At 38.4% G+C, this 15,625-nt stretch overlaps 1 protein-coding gene across 1 annotated transcript in view; it reads right to left on the reverse strand.

Annotated features, from left to right (window-relative positions):
• Positions 1-15,625, reverse strand: part of Cubn (cubilin) — a 206,479-nt gene that overhangs the window by 164,521 nt on the left and 26,333 nt on the right. Inside the window, exons 15-19 of the mRNA XM_034510433.2 lie at positions 13,757-13,938; positions 11,316-11,478; positions 10,076-10,266; positions 1,207-1,351; positions 189-367 (exon numbers count right to left, since the gene is read on the reverse strand). Of these exons, the coding sequence (XP_034366324.1) occupies positions 189-367; positions 1,207-1,351; positions 10,076-10,266; positions 11,316-11,478; positions 13,757-13,938 (860 nt within the window). The remainder of the gene's footprint in view (positions 1-188; positions 368-1,206; positions 1,352-10,075; positions 10,267-11,315; positions 11,479-13,756; positions 13,939-15,625) is intronic.

Below are 15,625 nucleotides of genomic sequence, written 5' to 3' on the forward strand. Positions count from 1 at the left end.
TCTTTCATGATGATATATATATATATATATATATATATATATATATATATATATATTCCATTAAGTAGCATTCTGCTAGGAAATTTTATGTCTATATTTATAAAATTTTGATCTGTACAAACAATCGTCCTTTTCACATAAATGTATATAGTACCTTTAGTGATAATGCAGTGGTATTCTACTCTTACCTCAATGTAATCTGTATCACAGGAGGAAGAACTTCCGATCTGAAAGTCAGTGAAATTAAGAAGAACAATTTGTCTTTGGGGTTGGGAGATGGCCCACCTACAGGTTCTTCGTCCAGGATATGCATTAGGATAGAAGGGTGAGCGAATGACTCCTTCTCCTCTTAACTCACCCCCACAAGCTGTAAATAGAAAAATGATAACCATATTTGCTCAGAAATAAAGAATTCTTGACCTCAATTTCATTACAAATCTAACTGTCTTTAAAAAACCAACAGAATGTGATACTTTTATGAGAATATTTTTTTTTCTGCCATTCAGGGAACATATAATAACTCAAATAAATTCAAATTAAAATGTTAGAATAATGTGTAAATTTGTCATTTAAAAAAACAAGTAGGAAGGGATGGTTAGGGGGCTAGAGGGAAGGTTGAGTAGTAAAAAGCCCTGGCTGCTCTTCTAGAGGATCTAGGTTTGATTCCCAGCACCAGTAAATCAGCTCACAACCAGCTGTATATATATATACAGTCTCAAGGGACTGGACTGTTCTTTTAACCTTCTGAGAGCATGGCACACACGTGTTGTGTCCAGATATTATGTATGCAAAAAGCCCATTTGCATAAAATAATAAATAATTTTAAAAATAATTAGGGATGAGAAGATGATTCAGTAAATAAAGTGCTTGTTGCATATGCATGAATTCTGTTCTCCAGCACCCATGAAGCTGAGTACAATAGGGTGTGTCTGGAATCCCAGCCCTGGGTGTCAGGGAGGAAAGCACTAAAGTAAATGGCTCCCTAGAGCTCACTGGCCAGCAAATCCAACTGAACTGTAGAGCTCAATGTTCAGTGAGGGACTATGTCTCAATAAGGTGGAAATGAAATGAGGAAGAGATTCAACACCAACATTCTGGCCTCTATCAGCACACCACATACACACATGCATACACACAGAGACACAGATGCAGGGAGACACACACAGACACACACAGACACACAGACAGAAGCAGAAGTTGCCTTACCAACTTGATAGTCAGCTCTGAAACTAGCCTTCTGGACTAAAGCGTCTATTCTCAGTCTGATCCAAACATTATTGGAAACTGATGTAATGGGGAACAAGGTTTCATTGCCACAGATCTTTCGAAGTAACCTGTCATGGTCTCCAACCTAAGCAAAGAATTAAAAAAGGATTTGTAATGCTAATCAGAAAGTCACTTTGGTAGATGTTGTAGTGTTTGGAGACTAGTCAACAGCACATCCGAAATAAATACAAGCTTAATTTAGTAGTATTTATATTACATTTAGTAGTAGTCAGTGGGTTACTTTTAATACAAACAACTGGTATCAAATATTGATAAGTCTTAAGTCAATACAGCCTGCAACTACATAATTCTTAAAATATCTTAATTTACATAATATCAAAGGGGCCATAAATCTGGAATTGCAGACAGTTTCCCCAATCAACAAAAATCAAGAATATAGCATATCAAAAAATGAAAGTTCAACTGAATTTGCAATCCAAGGAATAAACTCTTATCATTACCAAAAACATTTTTAAAAAAATAGGAAGGCCAGAGAGGAAGGAAGAAGAGGTAGAGGAAGAAGAGGAGGAAGAAGAGGAAGAGGAGGTGAAGGAGAAAGAAGAGAAGGAAAGAATCAATGCTAAAATCTTAGAATAAAACAATTAAAAGAAAAAAGTAAAAAGCTAAGATTTAAACCTCATTATTAAAATAGAAGGTAGAATCAGAAATGTACTGAAGAACAGATTTTTAAAAAAGGGTTGAGAATGGGCATACCAAAGGCAAATTTTAGACAAATCTAATCTAATAAGAAAAGGAAAAAAAAATGCCTCTTAAGTATACAAAATAAAAAATTATAAACAAGTCACAAATACACAGTCTAAGAAACATGCAATTAATTAAATGCAATTCTATATACAGTTGTTTGTCTATGTATTTGATGTTCAAGATAGATTATTTTAATAAGATTATACAAATCAGTAAAAGAAACTGAAGAAGAGGAAAATAGGAATGACTGCCTCATGGATAAAACAGAGCATCACTGCATCCCCTGAGAGGGAAGCACTGTGAGAGGATGATGTGTATTTGCTAAGTCTGCACTTTTAAGAAAAAGATGATTCCCCATGTATAAAGCCTCAAACACAGCACAATTCTCTATTATCAAATCCCAAACCACGAGTCAATTCCACATACGAATGTAGATACAGAATCCTAAACAAAGTTCTAGAAAAATAAATGCACAGACTATTGTTAGCCTTATATACCAAACAACATGACAGCTCCTCAAGTGCTAAAACAATCTGTTGGCACTTCTGATGGATTAAAACACATTGAACTGGTAAGGCGGCTCGATGGGTACAGGCACTTGATGATAACCTGAGTTTGACCCTTACACTGACATGGTAGAAGAAAACTGATTTCTGTATGTTGCTCTCTGTTTTCCACATGTCTGTGATAGTACAACTTCCACACCAACACAATGAACAAATAAATAAATACATGTATAAATACTAAAGCAAGACTAAGGAAGTGAGAAGAGAAATAAACTATTCTAATACAATCCACTGGTTTAAGGCAATACTTCACATCTTTCATTGCAGTGGCCATGAACTGTGTCAGTGGGTCCTGTTATGTCCCCATTTGTCACCAGCCTGCTGCCTTAATAATCTTAAAAAGCTACTCCATCTAAGCCTAGCTAAAGAGATGGAAAGGAGTATGTGAGATGGCAGTGAAATTTCCCAAGATTTCGGTAATAAAATATTGACTTAAGAGGAACTCTTGTTATTTCTGACATTTTTTAAAAAGGTGAAACACTGGAGATTCTCTCCATAGTTGAGAATTGTTCAAAGAGTATACATGAGACTCTAGACCCATAAAATTATTCTAGAGGATAGAGTAGCTCCAATATTGATCTATTCTCAATCAGCATTATCAAGGTATTGGAAAGTAACTGGCTCAGTGCTGATGAGTCTCATGGGACAGTCAGTGCTCACAGGAACATGCGACAGGCATAGAACTGTGCAGGAGCAAGCCTCAGCCCTGTTGCTTAAGACTGCGGCTCAGTGGGTACTGCAATTAGGCATCTGGGAAACTGTGAGGACTTTATTTTTGTTTTTGTTTTTGTTTTTTGTTTTTTTTAAATTATTATTCTGATGTTGGTGGGGTGTGACTAGCGTAGAGCAGTTAAGAATCACACTACTAGCGGGCAGTGGTGGTACATGCCTTTAATCCCAGCCCTTGGGAGGCAGAAGCAGGAGGATCTCCAGGTTTGAGACCAGCCTGATCTATATAAAGCAAGTTCCACCACTGCCAGGCTTACATAGGAAAACCCTGTCTTCAAACAAACAAACAAACAAACAAACAAAGAAAAATCACATCATTAGAGAGTCTGACATGTGATGGTCATTCTCAAGGATTCCCTGACATCCTGTGTGATTTTCACTTAGGTGAAAGTATTGCTGTGAAGTAGAAAATGTCATCCACATTACATTTAAATAAGGTACTTTTGAAGATTTTAAATATTCAGTTTCCCAGGATGATCAATGGTACACAAGTGAAAAAATACTGTTTTCATTGGCCTGCATTTACTGTGGAGAATTCCTGGCAGTTTGAGAGAACAAGTGACTGTGTTTTGTCTCAAGCTGGGGTTTGTCCAGGTTCCTCACACATTGGAATAAATGTTACTTATTTTGTTGCCTTGATTTTACTCACAACAGTGTTTTAATACAGTGCATGAAAATCTATATAGATGAATTTCATTTCAAAATAGTAAAATAATGACATACAACAATCTTGCAGTACAAAGGTGCTCTGAACACCTGCAGGGAATTATGGAGTGCTCAGGAGATGTGTCTTTAAGCCAAGGTCAGTAAGAATTATTTAGGTTAAAGGCAGTGGCTGGTAAGGGAACGATGGGTGGGCTATTGTGACATTGTTCCTCTCATCCAAAAGTAGTAGAGGTACAGAGATCAAGAAGGATGCTTGTCAATTATACAACATGGGCATGAAACCTGTAATGCTGCCATAAAACATCTGAGATGCAGACACATCTGCATGTGGACCCATATCTAAGGATGTTCTGCAAAGGTAAGAATTGAAGCTGTTTTAAAAGCTCAGCCATGTGAGGGAATCACATCCCGCTCCACTGAGTCAGGCTCATACCGGTCCCTTATTATAAGCTCTTGACATCTGCAACTCGAGTTTCTTATTCTGTAAGTCAAGTTATGCTACTTGACTGAATAGTAGGTTTCAGAGGGACAAGAAAGTGTTCCTTTAGTACCTAGCAAAACGAAACCAAACCAAAAGACAAGCAAAATAAAACCTCTGTAAATAAGCATTCATAGTATTTGACAAGTTCCTGTTGATCAATTAACGTGAAAGTGCACAATCTTCAATTCAGTCTTGAATTGAAACAGAGGCAGCGTACGTACTATTGCACTCATAGATTAGAACACAGGCGACAGGAGCAAGAGAGTGCTCTGTTCTCTAATCACCTAGGTTCTATTTGTCTCTTCTACAATCATTGTCTCTCTTTTCTATCAGTCCATTAGAAGATGACAAGAAGGAAGAAAACCAGCCAGACAGCTTCAGAGCTACATGAAGTGGGTCAGGCCCCTGGGTCCTGATTAATGAAGCTCAGGAACGTTAGCAAGGGAATGCAGCTGCCATCCAGATGCTCTGAGAGGAGCTTCCAGGCCTCACGGGCCCTAGTTTTAGAAGGTACAATTGATTTTGGCTGTGTTTCTCTTTGTGGAAGGAAACCTTATTAATTCTGAAAGCCTGTATTCTCTCTGGACCCCAGGCATAGCAATACTTTAACCATCACATTTTAAAGAGAGATACTGGAATAAAATTTATCAAGTGCTCAAACTGACCCCAAATTCATTTGCACTTTATGATTAAGCACTTGTAAGTGTGTACTCTCATCCAAAAGAAATCTCTTTCCTTTGTGCTTGGAAGCAAGAATAGACGATTTCATATTTCATAATTACTGGCTTCGCTAATGTGAGAGGATTGAATATCTGTTCTCTGCCATGAGACTTGCTATGTCTCCCAGTAGAGCCTGAACACTTATCCTTCCTGTTGATGGTGGGCTTCGCCACAGCCATTGCTCAGCCTTGAGGAACGTGAGTAGCTACGATGAACCTATCTCTACATAGAGGCCATGGCTGTTCATGAGTGACCCAATCATTGCTTATTCTTCCTCTTGAGAAACCAGGAGCCTGGGTCCTACAAAGCCAAAACCACATCAACAGAGCCTCAAGCAGAACAGATCCTAAACCAACATGTTGACAGGGGCAGGAAATAAACACACTAACGAACCATGGAGTGGTTTTTGCTTGTTATCACTTTTGATTTGCCTGGGGAATATTGTTAATTGCTTACCATAAAACAACCTAAAGAAAGATGACTAATATTGGAACTGGGTTTGTAGTAACCAACTTTCTCTTCTTTTAAGAAGTTATGGATATCACGCAATAACGGTCCCTTGCAGAGGGAGCACAGTAAATTCACCAATTTAGTGGTCACATGTGTAAAGGAACTACAAGACCTGGTGCAAAACACCAGTGTTCTGTGAACTAGGCTTAGGTTTCTTGAGTACTTATTTTGTTTCACTGTACATTTGTGGATGCTTATATTTGTATAGGTGCACATGTATGTTAGAGTGCACATACCTGTGTGTAAAGTGATATTCACATGTGGAGGCCAAGGGACACCTTAGCGTGTCATCCTCAGAATTCACCATCTGCCTCCTTTGAGATGGGGTTTCTAATTGGCCTGGAGCTCACAAACTAAGATAGACTGGCTGACCCCAGGGAGCCTCCTGAGTGCCCCAGCCTCTGGGATTACAAACATGTGTCTCTGCACACGGGTTAGGGATCAAACTCAGGCCCTCATGCTTGCAAGGTAAGTTACTTAGCAACTGAGCACTGAGGCTGCCTGCCTCTCAAGGATTTATTTATTCATTTTGTAAATGCAGAGTATTACAAACCCAGAGCCCCAGGCCATTTAGCCTATGAAGTATTGCAAATGGCATTTAGAGGTTGAACTAATTCCTAAAGAAAAACTACTCATTAAACTCTGAGTTCTTATAAAGGAACTATTTCCTGTACAGAGAGCTAAGATTAACTGGGCTGCAAAACACAGTTCATACCAAATTTTAAATGTGAACTGCAGAGCTGAGTGAGCAAGAGGCTTTGACATGTGGAACGGATCGGGTCTCAAAGCTGTGGATGTGTCTCTCTGTATGCTAACTATCCAGATTTGTTTTTACACTACAGATTCTAAAATCCATTTAAGTATGAAATCTTAATTCAAAGCAAATCAAATATGCTGAACCGAGGAGGTTTGGCCCATACCAGGGTGCAAAACAGAACTTGACCATATGGTAACGTTCAATGTGTGAACTGTGAATTCATACTCCCTGTGAATTGAACTGCAGGCTGACAGATAACACAATAGCAGAGAAACCTGGTCTTAGACACCATGTTAGGTTAATCAGGACAAAAGGGAAATGACTGTAGCATCACCCCAAATGAGAGAATGACATACAAGGGATAGAGGATGAGAGACACCAGGCAGGGTATCTGAATAATAATGCTATTATTAATATCATTGCCATTATCATTATTATTGGCTATTATGTTTTTAATTCTTCATTAGTAATGTTTGACCACTTTGTGGCCAACATCTCAGCATTTTAAGGACACTGAAACACTCGTGAGGTAGTGTTGGTTCCAATATTTCTGTCAAAAAAATTATTTATTAGATTTTAAGTGAACTTTCTAAGATCAAGAAAATTTGATCTATTTTTTTTCTAGAAGTATCTTCTCTTCTGATTATAACCTCAGTATGCAATCCTCCCTCTTCTCCTCCCCATCCTCATTGTGGATGTGTTGTCATGGCCACTCACTGGGGTGGGCACAGTGATAAGAGCCTTCTAAGAGCCTCGGGCTCTCAGAATACACCCCAATCTCTTTATCTCTTTATCTTTATATATGTCGACACCAGCTTAGTGCCTCCCTTATTACTTTTTTCTTTGTGATTCTAGCCACTGTAGTCTGTTTTAGGTTTGTTTGTCTCTTGTTTGTCTTGGTTTGGTTTTGGTTTATCCTATTTTTACCTTATTCAGTCCCTAGGGCTGTGTTGGCTGCTATACTTGGCATCTTCATTTTTTAAATATTTCTGTTGCCAACTGCACAACTGTATACCCACTAGGTACTGTCCTCAGGGGAGCTATTTCTGACCAGTCATAGCAGGACTCAAGTCAAGAGCTCCATACTTTTCTTTCATAGTATTTTTCTCACATGTATAATATGTTTTTATTTTTTATCATAAATAAACATTATTTCCATGTCTGTGGGGAGTGGAGGAGGCCCAGGTAAGTAAAGTTCTGAGTGATTGTGTGGTTTTGACATGGATGTGGCCATGCCAAGGACCTTAGCCTCAGATCCACAAGAAAATGTCAAAGCTTTTACCTGGGATGAGGCTCAAAGGGATAGCAAAGCTTTCTTATGTGCAGATGTTGACAGTGTGTGGGGGAATTGTCCACCATATCTTTCTCCCTGTGGATATCTATGGCCTGAAGACTCCTCTCCTATGGTAATTGCTCCTACTGAGGCCAGCTAAATCAGTCTCCTTGTTCATCATCTACCTACAATAGTTGTGCTTCCTTGTTTGTCTGTAATAGCCTACCTTCTTGTTAAGCTGTGTGCAAGAACCCTGCCTCTCTGTCCAACTGTATATAATTAGTAAGCTAAGCTTCTGGGGTACTGCAGGTTCTCCATCAGAGAGTATAGCATATCCTATCCTAGGTCTTCTATCTATATGCCTGATTTCTTTCATTCTCTTTCTACTCCAGCTAGAGCTGGTCTCTGAAGTTGTGAAAGGATGCAGCACATTTCTAAGAAGGAAGATCTTTCCCAGAAACCCCTCTGTTTGGCTAGAAGGCACACTATTCCAGTCCATCAGCCTCTCCTGTGGTGCTTCTTGTACAGTTTCCCTGAGTGCAATGCAGGTTATAGGGTTTGAAATATAAATGGGGTATAAAATCCCATTCATTTCCCTCTACAGCCTACGTCCAAGCCTCTGCCTTAATGTCATATATTTTAGATATTCTTATTCAATCCACAACTTGCACTTTCTGGACTAAAAATTTGAACTTTTATTATTACCTTCTGTGTCCTTCATTCACAGTAGTTCTGATGGCTTCAGCCACTTATAAAATATTAATGAGACACTGCTTTCTATTCTAGAAAGATGATTTTTGTCACATCTTTAATACTGTTCTATACAATTTAAAAGCTTTCTTAGGCAAGAACAAATGAACTAAAAGCTAATCTCTCTTTGAACTCGTTCTTCTTCAGCCATATCATACTGACCATGGGCAAAATGTATTTTTAGAAGTAGAAACTTTAGTCAAGGGATGTGTGTGTGTGTGTGTGTGTGTGTGTGTGCATGTGTGTATGTCTGTCTGTGCATGAATATGTGTGTGCATGTGACTATTTATATATGTGTATGTGTGAATGAGTGGTTTTGTTTAAGATAGCAATTTTCTTCTATCATAATGTAAAAACGGCATAGCTAGCTATAATAGAGTCTTATTAGCTGATTCTGAACTAGTATGATCAAGGCAGGAGGAAAATTTTGGTCTAGGAGATCCTGTATTTGTATAATGTTTCATAATATAATTTAAGGCTTTCTTTCTCATTCATTTCCTGGATTTTATTCTCACAAAAGTTAAATAAACTGGTAAGGTATCTCACTGAAGAAGGAACTGAATACTCAATGAATTGCCCAAAATTATATACACATCTAACAACAGAACTAAATCATTAATCAAGTCCCATTCTAACTAGAAAATAGTCACTCTGCTTCACAAAATTAAGTGGCTGGATACCAGCTTTGTGATCTCCCTCCCCATAATAGTTTAAAGGAGTTCACTAGACAGGGAGGAATTCATAGAGACGGTTCATCAATGAGGGTGTATCATCATTCTGGATGCTCTGACAGGTCCTATAGCCAGTCGAACAACCTCTATGTGGAACATATAGCAACTCTCAGAGTCCCTCACTATCACAGGGGCATTTCTCCTTATCTTAGACAATTATTGCTCCTGGCTCCCTATATTCCTGTGATTCCAAAGCAGAGTATGGAATTCACAAGGTCATCTTCTCTAGGAAAGACTAGCTCCTTTTTGTAGTTAAAGGCACACTATTATATGTCTGCTCTTGCAAGAGACCTGTGCAACTCTTAAATTCAAATAGTTACTTACTAAGCACCTACTGTGGGCAGGTACGTTAACTTCTCTGAGCCTTGACTTCCTGAGATTAAAACGGGAAGATGTGAGGATATAATGAATTAGCATGCCTGCATCAAGACTAGCTGGGTGACATGGGCAAATATAGGACCCTCTCTAGGTTGTGATGTCTGAAATACAAAATTGCTCTAGAACACCTCTCTAAAGTCTTAATCCCTTCAATAGATCTAGTTACGTTTACTCATGCACATATGCCTTAGTGATTAGAGCTCCACTGAGCAGCTTGGAATGTAGCCCTACTCTAAGTCTCTAGCTTCAGCTTTCCTTTTATTGCTTTGCTGCTTCCCGTATGAAGCTCTCACTGTTCTACCTTCTTAGGTCTATTCTAAACAGATTCTTTTAGATCCTGGAAGAACTCTTGCTCTTGAACTCTCTGCTTCATCTTCCCACTCCCCAGCATGCTCAGTAATGCTGAACAAAGGGAAGCACTTCTGACAAGCTCTCTGGTGATCTAGATGCACCTGGCTTGACAGCCATTTGAAGACCACCACTCCACAGAACATGAAAATTGCAATGAGTGACCCCCCAAGGGTAACTGAGTAGAAAGTTTACCTCGATATAAGTGTAAGAACAGCCCCTCTGGCTCTCTAGCTCCACATGGGTGAAGTTGATAACTATTTGCTCTCCTTGGGGTTGTGAGATGAGATAGACACACTGTCGGCTGTGACTGAAAGGTCCAGACAAGGGAGGAAGGAGGAGCTCACCCTCCGTGTCCGTGTAATTTCCGCCACAGTACAGATCCGCTGAAGAGAACAAAGGAAGGAAGGAATGGTCATAAGTATAGCATCTGTCTGATTTCCATACATTTGGTTCAATTTTTTAAAACTTTACCTCACCCCTACCTTTAAATACCTGCTCTGCTCTGTCCACCCTGTATGAGCCCATGCCATTCACTACAAAGTTTTCCAGTTTCATCTATATTCAAGATATTCCCATAGAGACCAAAAAAGTAAATACAGAGATGAGTGATTGAACTTCCAATCTATGGCTCTCCTGTATAAACTGCTTTTTAAATACATTAATGCTTTGTTTCATTCCAAAACGATTTAAGGTATTTTATAAACTACTGTTACTGAATAAAGTATATAACTATATAAAAGAAGCATGTTGAATGAGAGGGGGGGGGGCATACAGAAGAGCAACATGTCATCAATAGTACTTACAACTGTAGGAATTACCGATATTGACTGTGCATTCAGCCTGAAGTCAAAGCAGAGGGAGAAGGAACCATGGAGGTGGCAGTGGGGGTACTTATTATCTTTCCAAATACAGAGACTTAAAAGGTGTTTCCCCCATGAATTCTCTCTAAAAAAAACACACTAATAGGTGTCAAAAGGAAACTTCTCTAACTCACTCAAATGAAAATCATAGAGTATTTCATTTTTTCCTTTGTTTCAAGGTATGAATGCAACTGGGCGCATCATAGTGACGCATACAGGAGTGAACTCTAGGAATGGGAACAATACCTTCCTAGATGTTGGCCTCTGTGCACTGGACTTGATCCAAGAATTAAGCCAAAGTTTCTCAAACAGACTGTACTGTTCCTATGAATAATCTTGCATGCAACAAAACTGCAAACAACACTAGAGAACTGAGGTTCTGAATTAGTTAATTTTAGGTACCTCTGGTCCTCACCATAGTGTGGATCCCATAATTGAAGGGTTAAGGAGTATTGTAGTATCTAATGTCACTAAACTAAGAAAGCCTTCAGCTTAGGCATCGCCACAAGCACCTGAGAGATTAACACCACACTCCCAAGGTGCAGTCAGTCCTCAGTGGGCAGGTTACTTACAATGTGTGGTTAGATAGGTGATGTGGAAGCCTCTGTCACTAGTATCAGAGTCAGAGTGGAAATGAATTCTTGCTGCAGGACCTGTAGTCTGGAGTGGTGGGGTAGACATAGAAGTACAGAATTTCCCAAGAACAGGGTCTTGATGGAAAGGACCATCTCGAATCTAAAACAAACAAACAAAACCAAGCCATTAAATTAGAGGTAGTCAGGTTCTCGTTAACCAAGTCACTTGGGACATAAGCTTCAGAAAAATCTGTCACTTAAGTATAGTAAGATAGTAAGGCAGAGCAATCTAAAGTGCTGGTTTAACAAGCTCTATAATTTGCAAGTAAAGGATGTCTCTCTGTCAGATACCTATTAATACAAATGCACAGTCTATGTTCAGTAAAGAATGTGTCCTCACAGGCCTGTCAGATGCCTCATCTTCTGCTGAAATTTCAACTTGGGGATTGGATACATACTTTGGACTTTTCTTAGGATGATGTAAAACTCAGTGTTTCCTTTCCTGCTTCTCCCTCCCCCCAAAGTGAAGAAATCCTGGTAATTTAGAAGAAGAAAATGAGTATTTCAAAGGAAATAGAAGAATGGGTTGTAGTGATGAGAACTGACCTGCAACTTGAGTGGGTACATGGGGTGTGCAGGGAGGTGCAGATGGGAAAGAAGCAACATGAAGTTGCCTTTAAAAAGCACCCCTGTGATTGTCATTTAGCATGGCATACAGTGCATACTGCATGCTAACAGTGTGAACTTACAAACTCTTTTTATATGTGTTTATGTGTGTGAATTCTGTCTGTATATGCTTGTGATCATGTATTATAGGTATGAATATATGTGTATATAATATATATATATATATATATATATATATATATATATATATATATGAATGTATACATATGTACTTGTGGGCAAGGAGTTCTTGTAGAGGTCAGAGGACAATATTCAGGAATCAGTTCTTCCCTTCTGTTGTAAGACTAGGTCATCAAATTCAGAGCTTTAGGTTTGTGGAAGCTAAGTCATTTCACCTACCCAACCTATACATGATATAACCTCAAGTCGATGGTTTCCTCCTCCTCCTCCTCCTCCTCCTCCTCCTCCTCCTCCTCCTCCTCCTCCTCCTCCTCCTCCTCCTCCTCCTCCTCTTCCTCCTCCTCTCTGCCTCTTCCCCTGTCTTTCTCTCCCCTTTGCTCTTCCCTTTCACAGGACTCAGGATTGAACTCAGGGCCTCTGGTAACCTCCAGCCCTTAAAAACCCTTGTTGGCTTTTTATGCATTGAATAAATCACATTGAACACTCTATAATTCTGACAGAATTGCAAAAATCTATAATATATAGAAACCAAGGAGTGAATAAACTGAAGAGTATTCTCCTATGGTCTATTTCTTTCACTCAAATCAGTTTTTCCATTGGCAGCAAATTTATAAGGCAATTTTACTTTATTTTTCACTTGTAACTAGTTCCTTGATACACTGATGAGAAATGAGAGGGAGTTCAATATTGTCCAGGTGATTGATACTTTCTATAATATGGTATTCAGAAATTAATATGTAAGAATAAAAAGGCTTTAATCTTAATTTGATAGGATTTATTGAATATTAATTTCACAGTAACTCACTTCTTACTGTCAACTTTTAAAAGGATATTTTGCTAAGACTTTCCAAGGAGAAGCTGATATTTGAGTCATTCCCAAAGGTTTCAAATCCATTATTACTGCTGCTAATGACTAATGACTTCAACTTTGGAGACAGCTGCATCCTTCATCCTTTATGAATAATTCCACAGCACTCCATCCCTCTCTAATGGACTCAGAAAAGCTCATTGTCTCTTTGGCAGTGCTGTTGGGTACTGAGATTTACAGTGGCAAAAGTGTAGGAACTACCTAAGACCTCAATCTCCTTGGTGACCTTTCCAGTCTACAAATGGAGAACCACATTTTTGATGTATCTAATTGTGCATGGGATGTGAACAGTCTCTTTCCTCTTTCCTATTTTAACCTTTTGCTAATGGAATAGAGCAGGCAGACTCCTCTCCTCCCAAGGGTAACTGTCAACCTTTCCAGTGAGATTCACTACTGAAAACCACTTCCTACAGAATCATTATGGCCCCCCTAGAGTCAAGTGATCTGTTACCCTGAGGGCTTGTCTTGGAAAACTACAAATTAAAATCTGTATTGGAAGAGACAATCATTGCTAGGTTTTATTATTACTCTAGGAGTCTGAGTTTCCAGTATGGGATGGGGGAAGGCAAAGCAAGCCCTTCCACACTCAAGTGGAGCCTAGAAAACGGTGTAACAAACTGGTGTAATTGAGAGTAGAGATTTAGCATCAGCTCCCAAAGCAATCAGGGCCATTGGTGGGCATAATTAACCAGAGTGTTCTGAGTGTTAATTATACTATACCAGATCCTATCTAAATGTAGGGTTTTGTTGTTTGTTTGTTTACCTCCAAATAGTCTTTACTGCAGTCATTGTGATTCTCCAGGCTCAAGGTTCCAAAGGTAAATGTTATCAAGGAGCCAGGATTGGCTAGAATGTGCCAGATACAATCTCGTCCTGGGGGGTAGTTTCCAGGGTACCCCGGAGATGTAATAGAACCATAATTACCAGTCAGTATTCCACCACACTCTGAAAGAAGAGACAAAATGTCTAAATTCATATGTGGGCTAAAGTCACATAGAATTCTCACAGATTCTGTGGTCAGAAGGCAAGTTTCATTAACATGACTATGAAGAATTTAAGATACCCTCATAAATTACACAGTACTTTGAGCTTCCTAGTTTCACATCTATAAAGTCTTAGTATCAACTGCTAAGTAAGCAAGTCACCCATGTAGGAACTTTATACCTCAGAACATCATATAGTTATGTGATTTAAGACACAGAGCTGACCCTTCTGAGACATAAATCTTGGGAGTACAGATTCAGTCTCTTACCCTTAGAAGATTAGTTTCTATTTAGCAACTTTAAAAAAAAATCTTGGAACTTCTGTCAGCCCCTACATTTTTCAACAAGCCAAACAATACACTTTATACTTTAAAATAGTTAAGAAACACATATAATTTTCTTTTAAGAAAGCTTCTCTTATGCTATAATAAATTATTAAACTTATATAAATTATATAATTACAAAACAGCCTTATAACATAAATCATATACAAATTTTATAACATAGAAATTATAAAATAAATAAATGTACATGGTGATTAAGCCACTGTCCCAGGAATAAAGCAAGTATGGAACTGAACTGGGCTTGTGGAGGCCAGCCCCAGTGCTTCCAGATGCCAGGCCCGGCACTTCTGGAGGCCAGCCTCAGCACACCACACAACTCCTTATGTGGCTGGGCAGTGACTAGAAATGTCTACAAAAACTGTTTCTCTTTAATAGTCACATTTATTTACTGGAGAATTTTCGGTGATTTGTAAGAAATGTTACTGTAGACGTAAAAAGTAGAAATGCCAACTAATCTAGACTTTGAAAAATATACCTTGAGGAAGAAATGAACTAAGATGACATTTTAAGTATGTAAAGTATGATATTCATGTAACTATACACACTAAGCCAAAACTTTTGTTACCAAAGGAAAACCCAAAACAATTAGTTTCATGGTTTCCATTGCTCCTAGCAGAGAACATCCAAGATCAGAGAAAAGTTCATTTTAAAAAACTTAACTTAAAAGTCTACTGTTGAGTGTAAAACTTTTAAATTTGTAAAATAATATAATCAATGTAAAAATTTAAAGATGAAGTATAAATGTAATATCTAACAGTTATCATTCGTAATATAGAAAAGTACAAAAAAGAAGCATAATATGACAAGAGAGTACACTGAAAAGATCCCAGAATCCCTTGCACACATAGAAAGACGTCCAGCATCTCTGCTACCACAGAGATAAGGTTTCTTGACTCTCAAAGTCATAAAAGCCAGAATGTTAAAAACAAACTATTAGACTGGCTGTGAAATAGTCACTGTCCCACATTGTTATAAAGATACAGAACATTCTGAACACTGCAGAAGAAATATAACATGATCCTGCTCAAAACAATATGCCTTTAGTTTTATTTATTACTTAATTATATGGGGCCATGCTATGTATATCATACAGATTTGGGGCTTGTAGTCTTCCTGCCCTCCACTTTCTGAGTGCTGGGACTATAGATATGTACCAATGTGCCCCATGCAAAATGTATATAAAATATAAAACATTAAATAGTTTCCAACTATTAGTGATAATATTGCCATTGACCTTAGGAAAATGTGTAGAATCAAATCTAGAAGTGATCCACTAATATTATACACTAATGGGAATCATGTTGT

This window comes from Arvicanthis niloticus, chromosome 8 (assembly GCF_011762505.2).
Source record: "Arvicanthis niloticus isolate mArvNil1 chromosome 8, mArvNil1.pat.X, whole genome shotgun sequence".
Classification (NCBI taxonomy): Eukaryota; Metazoa; Chordata; class Mammalia; order Rodentia; family Muridae; genus Arvicanthis; species Arvicanthis niloticus.